Below are 27,571 nucleotides of genomic sequence, written 5' to 3' on the forward strand. Positions count from 1 at the left end.
CCCAACTCCCCCCCCACCCTTGTGGCTTATTAACTCTCTAGGGGATTTCCTAAATGGACTCAACAAGCCTTAACTTTGCAAGACAACCACCCCTCTCTCACATCACATGCCGAATCCTTGGATCTGGGTGTCCTAGAAGAAGGCAAGAGATCCCAATAGCCCCCCTCGAAGAGTAGTAGTAGATGAACCCCCATAATTTTGCATTCAACTGTCTCATGACCCTCTTGATAGAATTGACATTGACAAAGCCATCAACATCCTAGAATAGAAGTTCAACTAGTGGTCGAGAGCTCATCTTGTAAGAGGGACCAAGGGGGCTATAAGAGCTTGTAAGCTAGAGCTTTTGTTGATAGGTGTGAACACCCCCTAGCATTTTTACATTAGCTTGGGTGTGAACACCCCTACCATTAGTAGAATTAGCTTAGGCTAATGAGTTGTGGGATTTTTTCATTAAAATATGTCATCTCAAGAAGTGGTTAGTGGGGAGTTAGGATCTTGTGGAGGTTATGGGAGCCCAATAGTCACATGGGTATCCCAAGAGTCACATGGTTGGATGGCTATATAAATACCCTCTTGTATACAAATTGGACACAATATACATGATAGATATGGAGTACACTTTGATTTTTTCTTGTATCTTTATCTTGTTCTTGATCCATGTCTCCTACTCCATGCTCATGTGTATATGTACTCCATGGCTATATGTGTAGGAGCATGTGTTTTCTATCATGGTAGCAAGGCTATGCTAATTGTGGAGGTTATGGGAGCCCAATAGTCACATGGGTATCCCAAGAGTCACATGGTTGAATGGCTATATAAAGCCCCTCTTTTATGCAATTGGACTCAATATACATGATGGATATGGAATACACTTTGATGTTTTTCTTGTATCTTTATCTTGTCTCTTGATCCATGTCTCCTACTCCATGCTCATGTATCTTTTATCTTGTTCTTGATCCATTTCTCTTACTCCATGCTCATGTGTACATGTGTACTCCATGGCTACATGTAGGAGCATGTGTTTTCTACCATGTTAGCAAGGCTGTGCACAACTTCCCCCATCACACATGAACTCAATGGTTGAACAACCTATGTGGCAGTGGCCCAACCTTTCCCAAGCCAAGTATTGGAAGGAGTATTTTTTATGTTCCCAGGTACCTCACAGTCAGCCCTATTGATTTCTCGATTGGATGAAGATGGGCCAAGACCTTTTCAAGTAAAAAGAACCCAAAGTTGTAGTTTAATTTCCCCCGGACACCTCCAACCTTGACTACCACAATGTGCAAGTTCATCCAAGACTATGATGAGGTGCTAACCCTGACATGGTCATTACCATTCACTTTTTTTAGCTCATCATCATCCTGCTGGTGGAGTTTCTAGAATGGCATACATTTGATGAAGGTCTCCAAGGCATGTCATCAACAAAGGGCTCAACTCTTTGGTAGATAATCAACTACTATAAACAAGTGTAGTGGATACAAGGCTAGCGAATGTTCACATTTGAAGATATGTTTGAAACACCCTTCTGGACATCCTACAAGGCTAGTACATGAAATCCCGCTTCAGCTTCTACCTAGAACTTAAGAGAGGCCACTAGCATTGGGTTAAATTGCATTGTGTCGATTCTAGGACAGAACCATGATTAGGGAGGAGGGAATATTAACCACATTGGTTGCTAACATTACTCCAAATGCAAGTGTAGCAACACCTTTGAGCCATATTTTTTATACCATTCAATGCATTTTATGTAAAATGATTATGGAAAATCTTCAAGCTTTCAACTTCTTGTGTAATGCCCGAAGATAGTCAAAACCAAGCTTACGATGTGTAATGCCGATAATATTTATACATAGACTAGGGAATTAGCCTAGATTAGCTTATTAGGACCCCAGACATTACTTGGGTGACCAGGAATTGTACATATGATTGTTGTATATAAGAAAATTTGACTAATAAGAAGGGACATAATCCCATTCTGACAATTGAGTTTTAGTCTCTTACTCTTGTGATTGGAGTTGCTTATATGCTTTCACTTCTTCTTTATTGCATGCATGCTTAGGGATTATGTGGGTGAATGATGATGTTGATGCATGTTCTCTTCTCCCTCTACTCTTCTCTTCTCTTGTCCCTTATTCTCTTACTCACCATGGCATCGAAGTAGAGGTTGAGCTTTCCATAGCGCTCTCTCTCTCTCTCTCTCTCTCTCTCTCTCTCTCTCTCTCTCTCTCTCCACCCAATTGCAAAGCTCCTTTTGTAGTGTGACTTTTGTAGTAGCGAGTCAACAAAGGAGGAAAGGTTGAGGACCCTAGCTCTCCATAAGAGAGGATTACTTTACCAAGAGTGTCTTGAGGTGGCGCAAACCTTAGACACTTGCATTCTTCCTCTCCTTCTCCCTATTTTGCAAGGCTTAAGTGTTCTCAACTTTCTAAATATTCCCCCTCTCATTTCACTCCAGAATAGCCATTATTAACTCCATCCTCCAAGGTAGCACTTTCATGGACTTCAAAAATGCCATTGGCTCAAAGTTCTAGCCCCTATCAAATCTTTTCTTTAGAAAAACTCTCTAGTTAAGAAAGCCTTCTAGTGGGTTAGGAATGATTATCCCTCCCCAAAAGTCTTGGAGGTGTTAGTATGCTTCATATGCAATCCATGCCAAAGCTAGAGTTATTAGTAGGTTGGGTAAATGTTTGGGTTAACATGAATTGTAGTCAATTGTTATCTTAGGAAAATTATGATCAAAAGTGAAGTAAGATGAAAATCTCATGGTGGAAAAAGATGAATTAGCTAGACAAACTTCTATCTCTCCCTCCTCTAAAGATGAACTCATCATCGCTTAGTTATTTCCTCATAAATGCTTGGAAAACTACCATCAATATCTTACAACATGATGGTTCAACTTGGATCACTAGTAACTCTATGTTCTTTCAACCTCTCTGGTGGGTCTCCTTTCTTCAACCCCCCCAACCGCCCCATTTTGGATCAACTAGGTCCTAAAGCTGCTAGGAGGCTGAGTAACAAAGGCATGCCGCACCTAAGGGATCTATGGGATGGTTTCCTTCTTGGGTGGAGAGAACCCTAACAGCTCCTTATCATGTTTGTCTTATACATAGCAAGGATATAGAATTCATGTCCGATATTCTCTGAAAGGTGCAACCACTTAGTGTCTTCTATGTGGTTTTTCTTGGGTGTGGGATGTGTTTGTGGTGGTGTGGTGTTTCTTGGATGCTAGTATTGGTGGCAGGGGTTAGTGTCCTTAGTGCCATGGACTTTGATCAAGGTATAGGTTTTATCCATCTTCTTGGGAACATCTTCATGTGAAGGTGTGGGTGGCTCTATACTTTTAAAAAAGTGTTCCGTATTCCAACAGTGTGCCTTCAACATCTTCATTGGGACATGAACAAGTAAGCCTTCATTGTGAGGTTGGCTTCTAGCTATTAGTAAGTGCAATGGTAAAGAAGTAAGTTCGCCTTGGATGGTAAGTGATGTTTTTATACTCAACTAGGTGGTTCCTAGTAGACCAAGCTTCTCTCCACCACCAATGCTTTTAGAAACATCAAAAGCTTTTCCTCAACGGATCTTTCAGGATGGGATGAGGTCTTTAAGGCAATCCTTGTTCATTTTATTGATCTTGGTGGTCTTCATTGACCATTGGCACAAGCGAGTGTAGACATTCTTCATAGAATTAGGAATGATGGTCTTCATTGACCATCATTATAGCCATTCTTGATAGAATCTATGGCATGCCTAACTTAACTTTGGTGCTATCATCTACAATAATACATTTTGTCTTGTATATCAAGACATATTCACAGATCTAGGGATATACATGCCCCATGGTAGCATACACAATGGGTGGTCAAGCTAGCAGATTCTTGTCATGCAAGATACTACTTAAAGCCGCCTAAAGATATTAAAGCATTTTATATAGTGGTGGTGTGTGGAGTGAGTGTTTGCCCCTTTAGCACTATGCACTTTGTTTTAAGTGTGGGCCTTGTGAAACTCCTCCATTAGCTTATTACCCAAATAAGAGTCCATCTCTCCATTAGCTTATTACCCAAATAAGAGTTGATCTCTCCTTTTAAGAGCATTTCTTGAACCTCTTAGATAGTGTGAGAGGGTTCATTGTTCTTATTCATGTTAGGACATGATAATGTGGCATGCCAAGCTAAACAAAGGATGTATGTATATGAAAAAAATTTGTAAAAAACCTAAAACTATAACCTATAATTAATAAATTGATTATTATTTAATCATAATTAATAGTAATCATAGATTACTATTAATTATTATTGTTATTAAATTATAATTAATATTAATCATAGATTACTATTAATTATGATTTAATAATACTTAATTTATGATTAATTAATTAATTATTATTGAATCATAATTAATAATAATCATAGATTATAATTAATTATGAGTCAATAATATGATTTGTGAAAAAATTAAAGATTAATGAGAACAAAGTGTAAATATCCTAAAACTATTAATATATGATTGATAAATAATTATTATTGAATTATAATTAATAGTAATTGTTGGAATCCAACTGTACTGTGGGCACCCTCCGTTCTGATCGAGGGGGGGAGTACATGTCTAAAGAGTTTGATGCATTTCTGGCTAGTCGTGGGATAAAACACCAATGTACAGTGCCGTATACCCCTCAGCAAAATGGTGTTGCTAAGAGGAAAAACACGTCACTTATGGAGATGGCATGATGTATGGTCAAGAGCCAAGCTTTGCCTCATGAGTTTTGGCTTGAGACTGTCATGTGTGCTGCATATGTACACAACAGGTGTCCCACTAAGGCCTTGCAGTCTATTCCTCTATACGAAGCTTGGCAAGGCAGGAAGCCTTGCCAAGCTTTGCCACATGCGTTTTGGCTTGAGACTGTCATGTGTGCTGCATATGTACACAACAGGTGTCCCACTAAGGCCTTGCAGTCTATTCCTCTATACGAAGCTTGGTAAGGCAGGAAGCCTTCTATTGGTCACTTGCGGGTCTTTGATTGCTTGGCCTATGCTTTAGTGCCTGTGCAACAACGTAGAAAATTGGATGATAAGGCTGTCAAATGCATTTTTGTTGGTTACAGTGCTGAGAGCAAGGGTTACACATTGTATCATCCGCAGTCAAAGCGTATCTTGATTAGTCGAGATGTTGTTTTTGTGGAAAATGCTATGCAGCCTTTGTTATCATGTACCAAAGAGACAGGTGTGAGCTCACAGGATGTATTTGATACATTGTTGCCTCTATTTACAAGTGGGAATTCAAATGTAAGTCCTAATGAGGCAAATACTTAGATTATGTTTATTTCAAACGACATCATAGATCATGGCTGGGCATTTGTGCATTGGCAGCTCATAATGGTTGGAATATACATCAGTTGGACATAAAGACTGCGTTCTTGAATGGAGATTTGCATGAGGAGGTGTATGTATCGCAGCCTCGTGGTTTTGTTTAAAGAGGGTAGGAAAACAAAGTGTGCAGGTTGAAAAAGGCTTTATATGGTTTAAAGCAAGCTCCACAAGCTTGGTATGAAAAGATACATGCATATTTGACTGCACATGGTTTTCAGAATAGTCCAACAGAAAGCACTTTGTATGCTAAACGTGTGGATGATGTACATCTAATCATTGCTCTCTATGTCGATACATGCATATTTGACTACACATGGTTTTCAGAATAGTCCAACAGAAAGCACTTTGTATGCTAAACGTGTGGATGATGTACATCTAATCATTGCTCTCTATGTCGATGACATGCTGCTCACAGGACCAAATGAGAGTCATATTGCTGATTTTAAGGCTGATTTGAATGCCTCTTTTGAGATGTCAGATTTGGGGCATTTGCATCATTATTTGGGGATACAATTTAAGCAGTGTGATGGAGGTATTGCTTTGTGTCAAACAAAGTATATTGAGACATTGTTGCGGAGATTTGGCCTTGAAGATTGCAAGCCTATTGCTACTGGAGTTGTAGGAAAGCACACAAATCTTGGAGAAGAAGAAGCAAGAATGAACACAACACACAATTTATTAGATTGCGTCAATGTACAAAAGATAAGTTAGTCCTAGAATGATGGGCGTATATACAAGCCGGGGGAAAAAACCTCCTAAAGAGGGAAAAAATGCCCCGGCGGTCCTAAGTGTGTTCACACACATCACTGCCTATATATATGGCAACAAATCCCCCCTGGGAGTGATGGTGTGAACGAGAGCTGGCACTCATGTATAGGGAAGTGCCATGCCCAAAGTAGATCAGTCCACAAAGGGGAGCAAGCCCAAAGCTTTACGGAAAGCTTCGAACTTCTCACGACGAGGAAGTGCCTTTGTGAAAAGATCAGCGAGGTTGTCCTGTGTTGGCACATAGACCAAGCTGATCTCTCCTGCTGAGAGTCTCTCCCTGACATAGTGATAATGCACCTCAATGTGCTTTGTGCGAGCATGACATACTGCCAATGTGCTCTGACTGTCAGTGTAGATAGAGGTGGCAGACTCCTGTGTCCACCCAACACCCAAGTCAGCCACTAAGCCGTCTGAGCCACACACACTCAACCGTAGCTATGAAAGTTGCCATGTACTCAGATTCACAACTAGAAGTGGGCCACAGTAGGTTGCTTCTTGCTCAACCAAGATATGCATGAGCTACCGAGCATGAAACAAAAACCACTTGTGGACACTCTTGTGTCATAGCAACCAGCCCAATCCGAGTCCGAAAAAGCATGTAAATCTGGCAGCAACGATCCCCCCTTAGGATAAAATAACCCAAGATGTATGGTGCCACTCAAGTAGCGAAAGATGCATTTCCCCCCTTGGGATAAAATAACCCAAGATGTATGGTGCCACTCAAGTAGCGAAAGATGCATTTGACTGCCTTCCAATGCTGAGACCCTGGGCTATGCATAAACCTGCTCACCTGTGAGACTACAAACTGAATGTCCAGCCTCGTAATGCATACATAAATGAGGCAACCAACAGCTGTCTGATAGAGTGTGACATCAAAGTGATCTCCAGCATCATGAAGACTCAACTTCAAATCTATCTCCATTAGAGTAGCAATAGGCTTGCAATCTTCAAGGCCAAATCTCCGCAATTTTCAACCATAAGCATAAACTGTTTGAAGCACAAAAACACTTCGAACTTTGCCTTCAGTGGATATACCCATGCATGCCTTGAGTAATCATCAATGAAAGTCACGAAGTACAAGTGTTTTGCATAGGCCCACATACATCACTATGTACAAGTTGCAATTTGTGAGTGGCCCGCATAGAACCATCCTTTGGAAACGTAGAACGCTGCATTTTGCCCAAAATATAGCCTTCACAAACATGTTTTAATGGTGCCTCAAGAGGGGGCAATATGAAGCAACCATATCAAATTTCTGCAAACGCAGCAAACTATCAAAGTTCAGATGACCAAAACGAGCATGCCATAGTTTTGCATCTGAAACTATTTTTTCATCAGAAACTGCATTTGCTAAATCTTCCACACACTTGTCATAAGAATTGAGCCTATACAGTCCACGAAACAAGGTGCCAGGTACAATAATCGTATCACCAGAAGTCAAATAATGAACAGTACATCTGTCATCCACAAATTTGACTACAGCAAGCGCAGAGACAGACAATAGATTCTTCTTTATCCCTGGCACATACAAAGCATCTGAAAGTGTGAAAGCGCTGCCATTTGCAGCAGTAAGCATAATTTTACCAATGCCCTTCACTGGGTAAGAAGCATTATTGGCACATGTGACAGTATTCCCATTAGGGACAGCCTCAAGACAAGGCGAGGTAATGTGCTTTGTGGCACCATTATCAAAATACCAAACATCAGAGTCAACAGAAAAACATGCATCATGTACAGATGGGTCATACTAGCAATACACGCTAAACACCCATTCTATATCCTGCACAATATTTGCAGAATCTGCATTTGTAGAAGCATCCACTATTGTGGCTGCATTTGACTCTTTCTTCTTTGCCTCTTTAGCCTTTAGCTTAGGGCAATTCTTAATGACATGATCAGTTGCCTTACAATAGTTGCACCTCATTTTTTTCTTGCCTTTATCAAGAGCCTTCTCAGACCTATTGTTGCTACCTGTGGTGGTGGAAGGAGAAGAAGTTGCAGACTTGCTAATAGGAGAAGAAACAATGGAAGGGGCTGTCTTACCACTTCTTCTCTGTTGGGCAGCAACAAATGCCTCATCAACTGCACACTACCTAGCCCTGTTTTGCCTCGACTGTGCTTCTTGCAAGAGCTTGTTGACTAAAGTATCATACTTGACAACATCAGGTCTGTCCTCTCAGTAACAAGTCTCCACGTGGAAGCAAAAGTCTGATATGACTTAGGTAAAGCATCAAGAACAGCCTGCACAAGAGAATGATCAGGAATAATCTCACCTGCAGAAATCAAATGTTCCTTGAGATCTTTAATCTCAGCAAGAAAAACATTCATGTCATCATCTTCCTGCATAATCTTCGATTCTAGCTCTTTACGCAGGTAAGAGATTTTTGCCTCGTTACGACCTGCATACAAACCAGCTGAATATCCCAAGCCTATTTTGCTGTTTTAGCTGAACGAATATGTGGGGTGATGTTACGTTTGACAGAAAGTGCAATCAAGGCATGAGCCTGCGCATCTTTACCATCCCAACGAGCTTGTTCAGCAGTGGGTAAAACAGTAGCAACAGTAGAGCTGCTAGAACCTGCAACATCCTCAACAAATCCTACATCCACAGAACCTGGTCGTACATCCATACCCTACACAATGTTCCACACTCCTTTTGCAACCAAAACATGCTGCATCATGTATGCCCAAAGTGGGTAGTTGCTGTCTCCATCCAATTTGTCATCAGCAGACAACATGCGAAATACATCATTGCTGTTATCGGCCATGGCCACTGACTGAAACTGATGCAAAAGCTACCTGTAATGAAGCAAAGACTGAACAGAGAACAACTCGTGCTATTTAGCACGATCTATAATAGAATACGTATGCCTGTTTTGCAAAAAACTGCACTGTCAAAATTTTTGCAGAAAATGACAAAAACACCTGTGTAGAACTTGCAATGCAAAAACGGAGCCCGAAACGACCTCAGATGCAATTTCTGAGAACGCAAGCGCTCGTGAAAGCTCACCTCAATCAGAGAACGTGAGTCGAAGGGTGCCGGCAACGTAGGCTTAGGAGCCGATGCCTGCTCTGATACCAATTGTTGGAATTAGGGTTGCAAGAAAGCACACAAAGCTTGGAGAAGAAGAAGCAAGAATGCACACAACACACAATTTATTAGATTGTGTCAATGTACAAAAGATAAGTTAGCCCTAGAATGATGGGCGTATATACAAGCCGGGGGAAAAAACTTCCTAAAGAGGGAAAAAATGCCCCAGCGGTCCTAAGTGTGTTCACACACATCACTGCCTATATATATGGCAACAGTAATCTATGATTGAATCATAATTAATAGTAATCTATTAATTATGATTGAATCATAATTATGATTCAATCATAATTAATAGTAATCCTAAGTGTGTTCACACACATCACTGCCTATATATATGACAACAGTAATTATGATTGAATCATAATTAATAGTAATCTATGATTCAATTTATTAATTATAGATTTATAAATTAATTATTATTGAATCATAATTAATAGTAATCTATGATTTAATTTATTAACTATAGATTTATAAATTAATTATTATTTAATCATAATTAATAGTATAATTTGTGTAAAAATAAAATATTAGTGAAAATAAAGTTCAAAAATGTGCTTATGATTAATGATGGATGAAATTTGTGTACATGATTGTTTGCTATTTTTGCAAACAGAAAGTGAAAACTTTTGGTGGGGTCTAGCTCCGATTGCAATTGATATGCTTCTAGATAGTTTTGTAGTTGGTGTAAAATGGTACATTGAAGTCCCCCCATCCGACCACCGCCGATGTATACAATTTGTGTTTGAAATTGTATCGAATGTTAATGTGCATGCCATTACCTTGTATCTGTCTACTCATACCTCTTGTAAGATGTCTACTCAGCTATACAAACCACCAATCATCACCAATTGGGTATCTTACGTTCATGAATTATTGTTTCCATCTGTTGCATGCAAATGAAGATCAATACAAGGATGCAACAAAAAAGATACTTAGGGCTCTTGTAAAGAGTTCCACTTTGTAGATGAATGTGGGAGAGGGCTTGACAATAATCCCACATGGGAACTTTTGAGAGTTCTAGAATTTTTGTATAAAAGGTGGCTCATTTGAGAGCATGGACACATTGGGCAAACTCATGTTTGAGCTCTCTTGAGACTAGCTCTCCCTCTTCTTCCATAGAGGTGCAAGCTCTTCTCACTCCCCATCAACATTGTTGTAAGTTCTATTCTTTTGTTAATTCAATGCAATGAGTGATGTTTGTCTCTCTTCTCATGTCTATTCTCTAGTATGCATGTTTCTTTGTTGATAGCTTCAAGGTTTGTGTGCATGCTAGGGAGTAAGATCTTGAGAATGAAGGATGCTTTGAGCTTGTGTATGCAATAGCTTAGCTTTCTTCTTGTTTGGATGTATGGATGAGTGGAATGTGGAGTTGAGTGAGCAATAGCAAGATTGAGCTTGAGTGTGTGTTGAGTCTATGTCAATAGTAGTAGTTTTCTTAGCATTCTCTCCATCAAATGGATAAGCTTTTGTGCACCGGTACGGGTTGAATCCCTAGCTCCGAAAGGGATGCAAATCCCATTGGATTGAGCTAAGTGTGGATCATACTACTCTTGCTACAAGTGAGAGAGTTTTCCGTCTCTCCATTGGCGCCGCTGCCGGGGAGAAGACTCAAAACCGGTTGAGAAGCTTGCATTACTACCACTATTTCTTTTTATTTCGAGGTTTAGGGCATTGAGTGTGTGATCTCAAGGGCGCCTTGTGTGTTTTCATTTTTTTTGATGAGTAAGAAAAAAATTTAAACCCCATTGCGGTTGAGTAATCCCGCCATTAATTAGAATTTACGCACTTTCTATTTTTGTATTTTTGTTGCAAGTTGGCGTGAGATAGGTAGGAAGTAGTGATATTGTTTTGTTGTTTTGTTGTTATTGTGTGGGGAGGTGTTTCCATCAAGCATAGCAAAGAAAAAAATAGATATATATATACATATATATAGATCTATTTCATGCGGCTCTAAAACGGTGTTGGAGATGGCAGTGAAGACGGTTTAATATATATATATATATCCATATATATATATATATATAAATATACAATGGAAAAATAGCTGCGCAGCAAAGAATATATATATATATATATATATATATATATATATATTTATATATATGCTAAGGCTTTGAAGGCAAAGCTGTTGAGGCGGCTAAGGTGGCTGCGAACCGTCGAAGAAGAGGCGCTGAGGGTGGCCGAGCGAAGGCGGAGGCGGCCAGCTGAAAAAAAGAAAAATATAAATCAATTTATATTTTTGCAGGGATGCGAGCGCTGCAGACGGCTTTTAAGAATAAAAATAATTATATATATATATATATATATATATAATTGTTTTAATCGTTTTTATGTTGGCATAGGCGTGAAGAAATGCTGGCGTAGGCTGGTAAAATCGGAGGCGAGGCCAACAAGCGAAGGCTGGGCAGCAAAAGTCAAGGCAGCGAGAAGGCGCAGAAAAGGGTGGTCGACGGAGGCGCAAAAAAAAAAATAAATAAATAATAAAGTGGCCGTTGCTGTGGCCAACGCAGGTGATGAAGGAGGTGGCTGTGTAGAAAGTGAAGCGGCCGACGTCAGCTGTAAGCCGGTGTTAAGGCGGCTGCTGGCTAGCGAAGAGCGCAAGTTGACTGGTTCGAAGGCGGCGAAGGATTGATAGAGGCCGAGTGGAGGTAAAGTGGAGTGGAGGCAACTCCGAACGAAAGCAGTTGAAGGCTGGCAGCAGGAAGAGTAGGCGACTCTGTGGAGTGGTTCGAAGCAGGTGAAGGAAAAGAGGCCAGAGGCGCAGAGGAGGTGGTGAAGTGCTGCTGGTAGTGAAGCGACGGTGTGGAAGCGACCTGCGAAGCCAGCAGGAGGCAGCTGGCTAAAGAGAAGGCGACCCACGTGCGCCGGCGGGAAATCCGGGAGGGAGCGGGCGAGCCGCGGATAAGGTTAGTGGAATTTTCATTTTTTTTGTTTTTATTAATTTTTCATGTTTTTTTATTTTTAAATTAAAAAAACAAAAAAAATAATATTTTTTATTTAAAAAAAAGAAAAAAAAAGAGATTTAAAAAAAAGAAAAGAGATTAAAAAAGAAAAAGAAAGAAAAAAAAAGAATTTAAAAAAAAGAAAAAAAAGAATAGTAAAAAAAAATTAAAAAAGAGGAAAAAACAATTAAATTTAAAAAAAAAACAAATTTTATTTTTTTTGAATCCATTGTTTTTTTTTTTTGCATAAGTAAAGTAGTGTGCATTTTTTATTTTTTATTTTTGTAATTACGTGCATAATTAGTAAATTCATATTTTTTATATTAGGCACGAAATTTATTAGTTCAAAAAAAAACAAAACAAAACAAAACAAAAGGAGAAAAAACAAAAGAAAACTAAAGAAAATTTAAAAAAAAACAAAAAAATAAAAAGAAAAAAAAATTGAGTATTTTTTAGGAGTCTACTTTTTTGCATAATTTGTAATTCTTCATTTTTTAATTTTTTGCATAATTAGTGTAACCTGCATTTTTTAATTTTTGTAACTTTGTGCATAATTAGTATCTTTTTTAGTGTGATTCATAATTTTTGTGTTAAAAAAAGTAAAAATCATAAAATCATTAAATCATTAAAAAAACATTTAAAAAACAAATAATAAAAAAATAGGGTAGATAGTACACTACACATATTCTTTTTAGTTGCCTTTAGTGGTTAGGTAGGGTAAAAATATATATATATATATATATACATATATATATATATTTATCAAAAAAACAAAACATAAAAACCAAAACCAAAACAAACAAAAACAAAACGAAACAAAAACACATAAAAAAACCAAAAAAATTTGACCTTATGCACTTGCGGTCGGGACGTCTTGTAGAGTCTAGGGCACCTTCTAGAGTACCTACGCAAGAAAGTGGGACCCAATCGGTAGGAAATTTGGCAGATATTGCTGAAACCCTTTCTGAATCCCAATCCGATACCCTTTCCTCCAGAACAACTAGTTCATTGTCCATGGACAATCTAGGGCCGACAAATAGTCATCCCGTAGCCCCAAATAGGACACCCTCAAGATCCTTTAATCCATTTGAAGCTGACACCATGGGGTTAACACTCAATGTGAGACTCCAATATGTCTACACAAATGCTCAAGGAGCTGAGATCTTTAGGGATCCACAACAACGGTATCTTGTTAAGATCGCAGACATTTTCTCAGAACTTGATAGAGCACCTCTAGTCAATGACCAGGGTAACGTGTACATGGGTGGAGATGGGGTTCGCTACGAAGTCACCTACCATCCAGAAAAGGTAGACAAATTAGGGGAGCTCTCTAAAACCGAGTTCTTAGACTTATCAGAACTTTCCAGAGCAAGGGAGTCTAGAGATGACTGGCTCATTGAGCCGGACATGCCTGGACCATCCAATGCCCAATCCTCAAAGCCATCCATAGATGATTTACTTCTTGTAGATCTACATTTGGAAAGGGATAGGAAAGGCAAGAACAAAATGGATCAGGGGGCTGAATGCCAATGGGAGTTTGTACGACAAATTCCTGTGACAAAGGTCTTACAGGATGACCCACTTCAAGAGGTCTATAAGGACTCGTTAGAGGGATATTATGCCACAACTAAATTGCCACAGCTAGATCTTCCTCTAGCACTGGTAGTGGTAGTTGAGAAGCTTGCAGGACACATGAACAGAATAATTGATAAATGGGCCAATGAATACCGAACCTTAGATTGGAAAGAGATTCGAGAACTCACGTGGAAAGGACAACCATTATTTATGGAAGTGTTCTCATCAAATACAGCCAAACCAGGAGAGACAGCCTTTCTTGGAGAAACTGTTGCTGATAAGCATACTCAAATAGAAGGGTTTGGACTCACTCTTGAAGGAAAAGCCCTTGCTTGGTTTCAGGCATTAGAAGCTTCAGACAAAACTTCTTTACGAGTTTTGGAAGAGAGATTCATTGCTGCTTTTTCTTTGATGGGAATTCAACATGACACGGTAGCACACATCTACTCTTTCAAGCAAGGCGAAAATGAGAGTGTTCGAGACTGTGTAAATAGAATGAAGCAGTACATTAATCGTTGCCCAGAAGATGAGAAGCCCGCCCAAAGTCGATTAATTTCTCTCTTCTTAAAAGGCCTCAAAAATTCGACACTGCATACACATCTCTATGCGAAGAAGCATACAAGTTTCAATGAGTGTTGCCATGATGCTATGGATTTCACCGATAACTTCAAATTCCAAGATGGTTCTGGCCCTGAGGTGAAACCTAGAGATCAGTGGGGTGATGACCAAAGATCAGGGTCTAGCGCGCTAGTAAATCCTGACCAGATAGCCAACCTAGTGTTAAGGAGATTAGGACAAACCTATCGTCCACCCATGCAGCCACAACAACAGCTATCCTAGTATAACTCCTTGTACAATTCCATTGGATTGTATTGAAAATGCACCAAGATCATAGAATTTATGAATTTTTTATCAACACCACACTCTATAGCATTCATGAATTGTTATTAATACCACACTATGTTCTAGTGTAACTTCTTGGCACAACTCCATTAGAGTAGTACATAAATTGCTTCTAGATTTTACTAAAATATTTCGGTATACATGAGGCTAATAACTTTTTTGATGTATTAAAAACGAGGGCTTACAAAGTTACTCCATCGGATATGGAGATTTCAAGTCACATCGCTCAAAAATGCCTAAGGGGACATCATACTAGTAGGCCTCCTCTCCTCTCTTAATTTTGACCTTCAATTTGCCATCATACTCAAGACATCTACTTGAGTATGGGGCTTTCTATTTGGCTTTCATATACGTCAGCTTCTTTCATAATTTTGAAGTGTGGGGTATGATTTTTGGATCGATAGGCCTATGTACATAGAAGATAATCTGGTAGCAACCGCTAGTACAAGTATCCCTCTCAATTTTCCAAATTCCTGAGAAAAAATCTTAGCAAATTGTAGATCAAATGCAAGCAATTAATATAAATTTTAGCCCTAATTGTTTCAAGATCTAACCCTTGATTAGCATTCCTTAATGACCAAACTTCCTAGACAAAAGTAAATCGAATCATTCCAAACATATTTAATTTGTAAAGAGAATGCAAGGGAAAGGGAGAGCTTGAGTTCCTTGCTCCGCAAGCAAACACACACACACACACACACAAGAGAGTGCAAGACACAAGGATGGCTGAATTTTCTTCTATCTTCTTCTCTTCTCTACAACCATATAACTAAAAGATAAGAGTACATACATAAAGGGAAAGCATTTTCCTACAATAACATACAATGGTCGGTCTATAGTGTGAACCCAACTATATGAGCTGGTGTTATAACTATGTCATAACTCTAGTACTTCAAAGTGGATGTCACAGAGCCTGTCATCCATTGGCGGCATATCACCCAGGTGGGTCATCAATGTATGTCGTAGCACTAGTTGAGTTCAATATCCCAACACTCCCCCTTGAGCTCAACTCCACACACTGCATTCCAAGTAAGCTCCTAAGCCTATGGAGCTTCACTGTGTCCAATGCCTTTGTAAAGATCTCGGCGACCTGATCCTCTGTACTAACACACATATACCATATCTGCATCACCTGTTGTGCTAGAACCTTCTCTCTCACAAAGTGATAATGCACCTCAATGTGCTTCATTCTAGCATGGTATATTGGGTTACTGGCCAAATATATGCTACTCATGTTGTCATAATAAATGACAACTATCCTATCCATGATCTCACCCATATCACCAAGTAGCTTCTATAACCAAGCTACCTCACAAGCTACCATAACAGCACCCTATACTCTACCTATGTACTCAAAAAGGTAACTGTTTACTGTTTCTTGCTACTCCAAGTCACAACAGCACTCCTAAATGAGAACATAATGGTAGATCTCATGTCTGTAACACTACTAGCCCAATTAGCATCTATGTACCCATGTAGTTGTATCTCTATACCAGCCTCATAGAAAAGTCCATAATCACCAACTTAAAAAAAAAGTATTGCAGTTCATCACTAATACCAACTCTCGCATGTCTAGTGTGGAGAGTATGATTAGGATATATAGCTCGAGAAGCTATCTAAAAAGCTATACATTGATTTTATAACTCTATTCTTAGTGTAAGGTAATGGATAATTCTCTCTTTGTATTAGTGGCATTGATTTTCTTTAGATCCACAAATATTTTAACTTTCCTATTCTTCTTGGGCACCACAACAATGGGCAACTAACCATGTTGAGGGAAATAGCAGGTACCTTTAACATCATATCGATAGTTTCCAATAGGTGCATCTAGTTCTCACAAAAGCATGGTTTAGTTAAGGGAAATAGCAGGTACCTTTAACATCATATCGATAGTTTCCAATAGGTGCATCTAGTTCTCACAAAAGCATGGTTTAGTTCTACAAAGTTAACGACACCCACAATGAGCATTCCACACCATTGCTGCTTGAGATGTCAAAGCATTCTTAACAGGGCATATGTGGGGTCCTTTTGACAATGATAACACTACAGTGGAGATTTGCACATTATTCAATTGATATCCCACCCTCCGTGGTGTGGCCCTACTTGGAATATTAAAATCGAATTCCCATGTGATAACAATAATAACTAGGCAAAAACTTTGGGTTTCCTCTATGTAAGGAGGAGTTGGTTCGCATCCCCACTAGTCAATCGTTGGTGTTGTGGCCACAACCATAAGTTTAAAAACTACCTTCTTTGCGTGGGTAACACCATTTACCTACACGTTGCCCCCCTTTACATACTTTGCTCTTAAAATAAGCATATAATCAATAATGAGTCTTTACATTAAGGATTTCACACTTTTGTTTTTCAGAGAAGATCAAGGTCATTTGATCCACGCTTGCACTTACACCTTGCAAATATTGCCATGTGTATAGTCAGGCGGCTCATGCATCATATGGCCTCATGACTTGCCCGATCATCATCACGTTGCTAGGGGAAAACCCATTTTATGCATTACAAAGGAACATGTGGCATAGCGCCATATCAATTAATTAGTGCCCGCTTGGGGCACTAATTAATTAACAAGGCTAAGATGGGTAAGGTCTCAACTGAAAAAATTTCAACCCATTCCGATCACTGCACACCATGCATTAATTTTTTCTAGGAAAAAAATATTATCGTATAAAATAGCACTTGCACACATGCACATGGACTTGCTTGCACATGCATGCTCATGATGTAAGCCACATGATCTATGCACACCATGCATCAGTTTTTCTTAGAAAATTTACGAATATACACCTACACATGCACAAATAAAAAAGCACCTACACATGCACATGCACTTGCAAATTTTTTTCCACGAAAATATAAGAATATACACTGACATTAGAAATGAAGAAAACTTAAAATATTCAAATCAATGGGCAAGTGCGATACACAACATTGGAAACAAGGAAACTTAAAATATCCAAATTTGGTACATCGCATAAAGTACAACTAGTTGAGTAGAATTGAAGGAAAACGTGAAAACACAAAACGATACACGAGCATTTACATAGCTCTTCAAACCATGTCAAAGGTTGAATGCATCACTATTGTTACGAATCCTACGAACAAGAGTGAGATCTGAGGGCTTGAGTGTGATGCACCGAGCATGGATGACTAGCTGACCATCATGCATGAGATCCACCGAGTAACTTTCAGCCGCCTCTTAAAGAGCAAGCAACGCTTGGGCTAACCATCGCTCCACATTACATGCTTGATCTCTTGAAAAGTACTCGTAGTGATTTCCCCTTTGTAGAATTGCAGTATTTCTCGCACCAACCTCGAGAAAGGTGCCTTGGGTATAATCAACTTAGGACTCTTTCGGAACCTCGTAATTTCATGAAGAGCGGTTGTGCCTAGTCTCCATCTTCTCTTCTTATGCGTAGGTGGATGAGCATTTCCAGCTGGAGTAGTGGGAGCAGCTTTCCTAGCTGGAGCAGCGGGAGGAGCTTGACCTTCATCATTATCGGTGCCAATATGTTCACTAGAGATCCGAATGAATGAACCTGTGTCTTGGAAGGCATCTTGTTTTCTCTTTGCTTAGTACGCGCCATACTCACAAGCTAGAAGGAATGGAGAGAAATGGAGGAATGGAAAGAAATGAAAGAAGTGCCTTTATTTATAAATAGACTTACTATAAGTTATTGACACTTACTTTTAAAAAATATCAACACTATCAAAAAGTTATCCATGTTGACTTTAGTAAACACATATTTTGAAAAAGTTATCCATGTTGACTTTAGCAAACACCTATTTCTTGAAAACATTGGATTTCTCCAATACTCTCATAAACATAAAATGTTGTTTCATAATTACAATTCTATCGATATTTCCATTTGCTACCGACTCTCTCTTGGGTTGTCAACCATTCTGTATGATGTTCTTTGGCCATGCTATTTTCATATCTTGCTTTCCTCACTTCATATATTGCCCTGCGAACAGCTTCTGTATCATTGGATTTGGACTTTATTGATTTGTCCTCATATCTTATCTCTATTCTCCCCTATACTACCATTGGACTAACTGCCTCATAGGATTGGAATCATTGATTCCACCTCCATGTGCCATTGTTTTTTGGAATCCGCATCAATCTTGCCTATGAGATCGCTCCATGCCGCCTTGTGTGGACCATATCCCGCCAACTTCCTTATTCAGCAAAGTATGGACCATGAGCCTCAAGTATGTGATGCATTCAAAAACATAGGATCCACAATTAAACTCAAAATATTACATTTACAATTTAATTATAAAAATGAAATGGAGACCACTCTGATCATATAGTGTGTAATGTAATTTGAAGTCCATGCCTCTATCATTGAGTTATGAAAGTTTATAACCGCCTTTTTAAATGCATTGGCATCATCAGAATTGAATGTCATCTTTTGTAAAAGTGATGCCAATTTATCACAAGTGCAATCCACACATTTGCCTTTGCTATCCACGTCCGTCCCCCATTGCTCCGATCAGGGATAGCCATGTGTAGTTTTTTCCATGCTTCGTACTTCTCTGGTTGTTTTACAAGCAACTTACCATCTTCATCTCATGGTGGAGATAAGAATTTCCTAGACTTCGCTCCTCCAAAACATGGTTTACATGGCAAATTTTCACTCTTTTCTGACTTTTTCTCGTCCTTTTTTATTTCTACTTGGCCCCGGTGCAATCCAACATCAGATAAGACTTGTTCTACCTTCTTGCATGTTGCATCAGCATCTAAAGCAGGTTGCATCTTGTAGGCAAAACACACGTACTCAAACACCAACTTCTCTATTGTCCTTACTATGCAATGCAAGGTGCAAAAGTGGACCCCTGTTAAGGGTATTTCTAAAATAGGATCCCACTTAGGATCTAATGGCACCAACATTCCATTCCTCTTTGAACACATTGGTCACATGTTGGAGCACCACGTTATCCTGTCCTTGCAATCCATTGTTTCTTCCCATCCTTACCTTTCTTTCTGGGGATTGCATGCAATATAAGCAAGGGAACTTAGCTGATGCTAAATTTGAAACACCAAACATACATTTCAATGTTTTCAAATCACCAGCAAGATGCCATTCTACCTTGTATTCACCAAATCCATCAACATGCAAAACTTCACCATTGTTTTGCCATTGTACAATATCTGGTATCTTTGTTGAGTTAAAAAAAATCTTAAGTACTTCATGGTTCTCCTTTGGTACCTCAAATGCAACAAGCCACCATATTTCATTCTTCGATTGCACACTGAAATATTTTGGATGTTTTGAATTGATGTTGGGATCCAATGCCCTATTCATTAGTGTCAAGCTAACACGTTCAAGCTTTTGGCCCTTAATGACTTCACTCTCATCAAGCTTCAAAAAAAATTAAAGCTTACCTCTGCACTCTTCGACAGACATGTTGTAGAACTGTACCATTGTTACTTGTAGCTTGCATACATTCAATACAAAGTTATTGTCTACATGCAATTTGAAGGACACTTCCTTTGACCCACACTTAAACATTTGTGTATGTTCCAAATGCATTGGCTCACCAATTGTGTCTAAGAAATTTACATTAAGATCTTTTCGTGCTTGCTTTACATGGAAGGGTTTAGGAAAGGGCACCACCCATCTCTTGTTAAGAATAGCCTTAAACCCTACATCCAATTGCTTATAAATCATAGCATAGGATTCGGAACTAATCCCTACCTTGTCACATATGCCTTGAGAATCTGTAGCTGTGAAGTTATTGCTTACCTCCTTCAAAGGTACTCTTGCAACATCATCACCAATGGTTTTGAATCTAGGGTTTTCCAATGCACACTTCACCATACCTTTGCTTAAGATCTTTGCAACATTGCATCATCAACCTCTTCACTTGGGTTGAAAAACATACTCTTCATGTTTGCACGTTGTGCATAGACCCACTGATTATATTTCCCACTCCCTTTGGTCAACTCATGAAGTGGTTTGAGCAACCTCACACGTTCATGTGCTTGTTTGGTTTTCATTGAGGGTCCAACAACAACAGTCTTTGCAAGCATTGTTGCCATCTTTTTGTTGTCCTTCTCCAAACCCTGCATTTTGCAATGCAGTTCTGCATTGTCTACCTCAACAACATGTACCGCATTTTCCATAACATGCATCACATCTTGCAGACTCTGATACTCTCTCTCCTTTTCACTTAGTGATTTTGTGAGCTCCTTAATCCTTACATCCATGCCTATCATGGTGCACTAAATAGATGTGTAAACACTATGAGCTTGCATTGCTAGCCTTTTAGTGTATCCCAATAACCCTACATTACCTTCACACACATACTTAATGAAAGATGTAAGCCCACTAAATTATGGAGGTCTTTGGGTAATTGGATCGGGTGGATAAATACACTCCTTAACCCAAAGATCGACATGTTTTTTTTCAGCATTTCTGTCTTGTTGCATTATCTTTGGTTGCTTTTTACTTGTTGTGCCGTTCTCTTATCTAGAGTGGTGCATACTCGACCTCCAATTGAAAGTGAATGTCTCTCTTCTTGTTGTGCCGTTCTCTTGTCTAGAGTGGTACATACTCGACCTCCAATTGAAAGTGAATGTCTCTCTTCTTGTTTCGGCCTACATCTTAAAATTAACATTTGGACAAAGCACAGCTCTTAACCAAAAATTAGCTCTGAACAAAATACAACTATTAACAAAAAAGTAGCTTTTATACATTTATACAACTCAAAAATTTAACCAAAAATAACATTATTGAGCACAACTTTAACCAAATATAACTTCAATATAATATAGAACTAAATCATAACTTGTAATCAGAATAACGCACTTGTTTCACCCAAATAACACAGAAATAACATCATAAATGAGAAATAACATTATTGAACATAACATATAGATTTCAATATATCCTAAAACTAAATCATAACTATTAATTAACATATAGATTTCAATATATCCTAAAACTAAATCATTAACTATTAATCACAACAATTATATTTCACACACTTGTTTCACTCAGCAAAATCACTAATAAACAATCTAAATAACACAGAAATAGCATCCTTAAACTCAACTATTATCTTCTATTTTACACATGACTAAATTACATTTAGAACAATAAGATGATCAAAATAGAAAAGAAAACAAAATAACTCAGACAATATTAAACCATAACAAAACAACATAACAGATAACAAGATGGACATACGTCCATTTCTCTCGTGTTCTTTTACTCTCTTGTTTCCAAAACAATCAATACTATTAATCAACAATTATATTTCACACACTTGTTGCACTCAGAAAATCAGTAATGAACAATCCAAATAAAGGTGGGAAAGTGAAAAACCTAAAGCAATATCTCATCAAAGTAAATTAAAATCGCCCTAAACTGAAAACCCTACTTTTCTTATTTTAAAAAATCTAGAGGTCTCTAAATGAAGAAAAAATTCATAAACCCTGTATACTTAATGAAAAATGATGAAAATTAACAATCACACTCTTAGAGCATAGAGGTAGGCGTGGGTAAAAAGAAATTTGAAAATGTGATGTCTACATCAAGTTATTCCGTTTTTTAACTTCTCTAATTTTGAAATATGTAAATGCAATCTATTTTTGGAAGGATTTAGAAGCTTAAAAGTTATGTGGGTAGTTAAGAGTGTCACATCTTAGATGCTTCATGTTTTTAGATCAAATAGAATATTATTATTTCAGATTTGAGAATTTTGAGGACAGGTGGTCCTAACTTTGGAGATGGGACAGTACTACAATAAAATAAGAGGTGAATCTCTTTAAAAAACAATATAAAAAGATCTCCTTGATTCTACAAGAGCTAATATTATAACATTATTTTAGAATCTTTTTCTAGAGAGAGAAAAGTGAGAGAAACCCCTTAAGGGGCAAAATGGAGAGTTCATATTTCTCCTAATGACTGTCAAGGGATCCAATGTAATTTGTAAGAGAAAGCTACATAGTTGTACACCATTTGCCTACACGTTGTCCCTTTGCTCTTAAAATAAGCATATAATCAATAATGAGTCTTTACATTAAGGCTTTCACACTTTTGTTTTTCAGACAAGATCAAGGTCATTTGATCCACGCTTGCACTTACACCTTGCCCTGTAGTCATGTGTAGTGAGAGGCTCATGCGTCATATGGCCTCATGACTTGCCCGATCATCGTCATGTTGCTAGGGGAACACCCGAAGGAACATGTGGCATAGCTACGGGAAAACCGCATTACGAAGGAACATGTGGCATAGCGCCATATCAATTAATTAGTGTCCGCTTGGGGCACTAATTAATTAATTGACAAGGCTAAGGCTAAGGTGGGTAAGGTCTCAACTGAAAATATTTACACGACTGCCCTCTCTTTCAACGTAGCCTTATCTGCGTTTTTTTTTAAATTATTATTACACGAATGCAGCGCGTCCTCTCTCTCTCTCCCCCCGTCAACTCTCAACTACGCTTCTTCTTTTTTTTTTTACTAGCTAACTAATTAATTGAAAACAAAATTTTGGTCTATATATATATATATATATATATATATAGAGTGGTGCCAGTGGGCGTCTTAGAGCTTTATCCCCCAAGTCTAGACATTAAATTAATTAAGCACACTTTGCCACGTATGGATTTTCGATTCAAAACTACGTTTTAATAGTAGTTTTGATCCCCAGACATTTATCTAAATATCTAGATGATCAATTTTTCTAGGTGAGTGATGGAGCCATTTAATGGCTAGATTATCAAATCCATAAAATTATGGAATTCAACTAAATTTAAGAGCTCCCTCATAACATCATTGAAAAGAACAAAGAAGAAAGGAAAAGGAAAAGGAGGAAGTGAAGGAGATCCCAGGTTGTCAAAGGGCCCATTAACTATACTAAAGTGCCACTAATACTGTGTCACCCTTCACATCACCAATTGTAATAACAATCACATAAAAAGAGAAAATAAAGGCTTTTCTTTCAATCATGCTCACAATCATGCACAAAAAACAAAAGAATAGGAAAAAAGTAAAATTTACATCTGGAGGCCGAAAAATAAACGTATTTATAAAAGACATGAATGAAGTGGTGAACATGAGAGAGACTGCTTCTGGGGTGGGATGGGGGGGTCGGGGTGGGGGGGTATAAGTATATGTGCTTTCTAATGAAAGGTGGTGCCATTGTTGGCAAGCTCGAGGTCTTGCTTGCTGTAGGGCTTGTCGTCCGCGGGTATGAAACGGCCCCAGAAGGGGTGGGCCCTCCACACACGGTCCATCTCCTCAATGGGCACGTTCTTGGTTTCCGGGAGGAAGAAGTAGATGAAGAGGGACATGATCACCACCCAGCCCGCAAAGAAGAGGAAGATGCCGAACTTGAAGCGGCACAGCATGGCCAAAAACACCTGCGCAATCACAAATGTGAAGAGGAGGTTGACGGACACGTTGATGGCCTGCCCGGCGGACCTAATCTCCAATGGGAAGATCTCGCTGGGCACCAGCCAGCCCAACGGCCCCCATGACCAAGCGAACGCGGACACGTAGATGCAGATGATCACCACCACCACCACGGCCGACACCTTGTCGATGCTGCCTGTGCCGTGGAGACCGAATTTCACACCTAGGATGGTGCCGATAAGTACCTGCATCAAAATCACGACCACACTTGTTAGAGCCAAATATGTAGCTCGTCCCCCAAAAGAAAAAAGAAAAAAAAAAGCATCATGCATCAAAAAGCATCTCCACCTCTACCAATGGGCAACGGCTTTCACTACATTGTCAAACACACATGACGTTTGCCTACATACATACTCTCCAATGTACATAGCCAGACACCGTGGATGGTAGCCAACTACTACTCGTGGACACATGGTAACATGTCTGGAGACTGGGTGTTGTGAAGTCTCCTTATATTAATTACTACACACTTTTATTCGTCGGATTTGAGTATAATCGTGCAATTGTGACAACTGAAAGTGAAAGTATACTCGTGACAACTGAAAGTGAAAGTGAAGGGTTTGGTTAGGTGAACGGTTGTAGCTTGTGTTCCCAGAGTTTTTATTTTATTTTATTTTTTTAATTAAATAAAGATGCTTCACCTGAGAGATGAACATTTGAACGCCCGCTTCCAAGAAGAGCTTGCGGCGCCCGAACTTGTCCACGGCGGCAATCGACACGAACGTGGCCACCACATTGACGCCGCCCGTGATGACAGCAGAATAGAGCGACGCGTCGTCGGAGAAGCCGAGGGTCTTAAAGAGCACGGGCGCGTAGAACATGATGGCGTTGATGCCCGTGAGCTGCTGGAAGAAGGGGATCATGATGGCCATCACCAGGTGAGGGCGGTAGCGGCGCTGCAATATGTTGCGCCAGGGGTGTTGGACCATCTTGGCGGTTTCGCTCGCGTGTACGATATCGTCATACTCCAGCTGCACATCCTTCACGCCACGTATTTTCTGCAGCATGGCCCGCCCCTTCTCCTGCTGCCCCCTCTCTATCATGCTGTTGGGCGTGTCCGGCAGCAGGGCCGACCCCAGCGTCATGATGGCCGCCGGCACGGCTGCCAGCCCTAGAGACAGGCGCCACCCCCACGGCGTCACTTTGCCCGTCCCGTAATTGATCAGATTTGCACATAGGATTCCAATGGTTATCGCTAGTTGGAACATTATGTTAAGCGCGCCTCTGTACTTCGCCGGCGCCATCTCCGACAGGTAGACGGGCACAGACTGCAACGGCAGGAAATTGAAATCAAATTTTCCAGATTTGAGAGCGAAAATCAGTGTTCAAGTGAAGTGGGCTAAATCTTATTAGCAAAGCTTAGTAGCTTACCTGGTTAGCGAAGCCTACGCCCACACCCAGCAGTATCCTGCCCACAATCAGCATGGCCACATTAATTGCCCCACCGTTGAGGCCGGCGCCCACCAAAAAGCTGATGCCGCCTGCCAGCATGGACGGCTTCCGCCCGCACCGCCTGGTGACGGCAGACGCTACGAAGGAGGCTAAGAGGCCCGCTACGTAGAGTGAGGAGGTGAAAGTGGTCAGAATTTGGCTGTCGAACTTGCAGTACTGGTTCACGTCCGGTCTCTGCTTTTTCCGCCACACGTCCGGGAAGAATTTCTCCAGAAAGTCGTTCATGGAAGTCACACCGCCTTGGGCATTAAACAGAAAACGCAAACACTACTGATCAGATGCCCAGATTCTGAAGCTCCGCCGAGCGCGGGAGATGAAGCAGTAACATGAGATAATGCTAAAGTACCCACCTGAGATTCCAATGTCGTAGCCGAAGATAAGACCGCCGCTTGCCGCCATGATGCAGGTGACAATCACAAACAGAGTCGCGCGGCCGGCATACTCACGCACGCCCGCCGGCGCGCTACTCACGAAACCCCCACCCGCCATGGCTGCAAAACCTTGATGATGAGAGGCGCTCTAACGCAGAGGTTTTCTATCCGTGTGTGTGGATTCAGATCTACACAAGCCCCGTCATCAGAGAAAGCGCGTGGGAGTCAAGGGAAAGAGTCAAGAGCGCCTGCGCACAGGAGTGTGAATGTGAGAGAGAGAGAGAGAGAGAGAGAGAGAGAGATTCGAGCACAAGAAGACGAGGCTAAATAGCTATTTATGGCGTAGGAATGGCTCGCTTTTTCCCTTGCGTTCCGAACTCCCAGGCATCCGACTTTCCCACTCCCTCCACGTCACTCTCGACCTTGACTTTTCACCTAATACGTTTAGATAGCTGGCGCCATGTCACGCCTTTACCTTATCCTCTCTTGGCTTTAGCGTAGAAATGTGGTCAAGTGGATCCACACCTCTCAAATTTTTTCCCCCTAATTTGGCATTTACATGGTGAGCATAATTATATGTTTATATCATTTGATGCAACTCCATAGGTTAGAGACAGAGGGCAGTATTGTTTGGCCAAGTTATCTCCTTGATTATGTGAATGTGGAAACTTCTGAGATGTGGGAAAAGGCTGGTAGAGTGTTATATGTACATTATGTGTGCTATGTTATATGCACATTATGTGTGCATATACTAGGAGGCTAACCCACATTAGGCTTGTGAGCATGGGAGCATGGGAACAAGCTCTAGTGGAGCATGGGTTAGGACTAACTTTAAAGGATTAAGGTTAGGGTCAGGCATCCAAGGGTCACACATGGGGAATGGAAAGTCAAGAGTCACTTGAGGGCCCTCCTATATAATAAGGGCATGGGGCACACTCAAGGGAGCTTGGGGACTTATGCTATGGTCTCTTGTGTAGAGGTCCATATCTACTTATCTACCATTTCACACTATAGCTACATGCTATTGGCTTGGAGTTATACCGCTTGATGGTATGGGATATCAAGGTAGAGGTATGATGTATTTCATTTATAATTCATGTGTGCATCCCTTGGGCTCGGGGGTGGTTGGGTGGTTGAGTTTATGCCTGATTTATGCATGTTTATGCATAACAATTATCTAGAGAAATCTTAGGGTCTTAACAGTGGTATCAGATCAATCTCTAGTTAATTGTTGTTGATTTTTTTAGTAAGTTTTAATATTTACTAATAAAAATGTTATTTTGTTGATTTGTGTTGATGAATTGCACGTGGATCGTCGATATGGCTATTGGAATGCGTGTTACTACAATTCAATGGACGAATCGACGTTGCGGGGGAATTCCGTGAGTTTAATGTTATTTTTCTCTATTTTTTATGGTTAAAATCAAGCATTAATGGAATTTTTTACAAAAATACCACATATTTTATGGTGGATATTTTTGGTAGAATGGATTCCCTGAATTTCTAGAATTTTTTAGAAAATTTTTCTAAATTTTTAGGATTTTTTTGGGAGCATTTTTTATGATTAAAAATATATTTTTATACATTTTTGCGAGTTTTTTCCGCGGGAATGCAATCAAATTTCTGTCGATTTTCTACTGAAATTCAGTAGGGGACAGCGTGTGTTG

At 39.7% G+C, this 27,571-nt stretch overlaps 1 protein-coding gene across 1 annotated transcript; it reads right to left on the bottom strand.

The window, feature by feature from the left end:
* Nucleotides 1-23,674: 23,674 nt before the first annotated feature.
* Nucleotides 23,675-26,220, bottom strand: LOC147623559 (sugar transport protein MST6-like). Its single transcript, XM_086820111.1, has 4 exons — nucleotides 25,884-26,220; nucleotides 25,453-25,772; nucleotides 24,723-25,349; nucleotides 23,675-24,266 (listed from the first exon to the last, which is right to left on the bottom strand). The coding sequence occupies exons 1-4, from the start codon at nucleotides 26,020-26,022 to the stop codon at nucleotides 23,790-23,792; spliced, it is 1,563 nt and encodes a 520-aa protein (XP_086676237.1). The 5' UTR covers nucleotides 26,023-26,220; the 3' UTR covers nucleotides 23,675-23,789.
* Nucleotides 26,221-27,571: the final 1,351 nt, after the last annotated feature.

This window comes from Cibotium barometz, chromosome 26, assembly GCF_041138505.1.
Source record: "Cibotium barometz isolate CiBa-2024 chromosome 26, ASM4113850v1, whole genome shotgun sequence".
NCBI classification, from domain to species: Eukaryota; Viridiplantae; Streptophyta; class Polypodiopsida; order Cyatheales; family Cibotiaceae; genus Cibotium; species Cibotium barometz.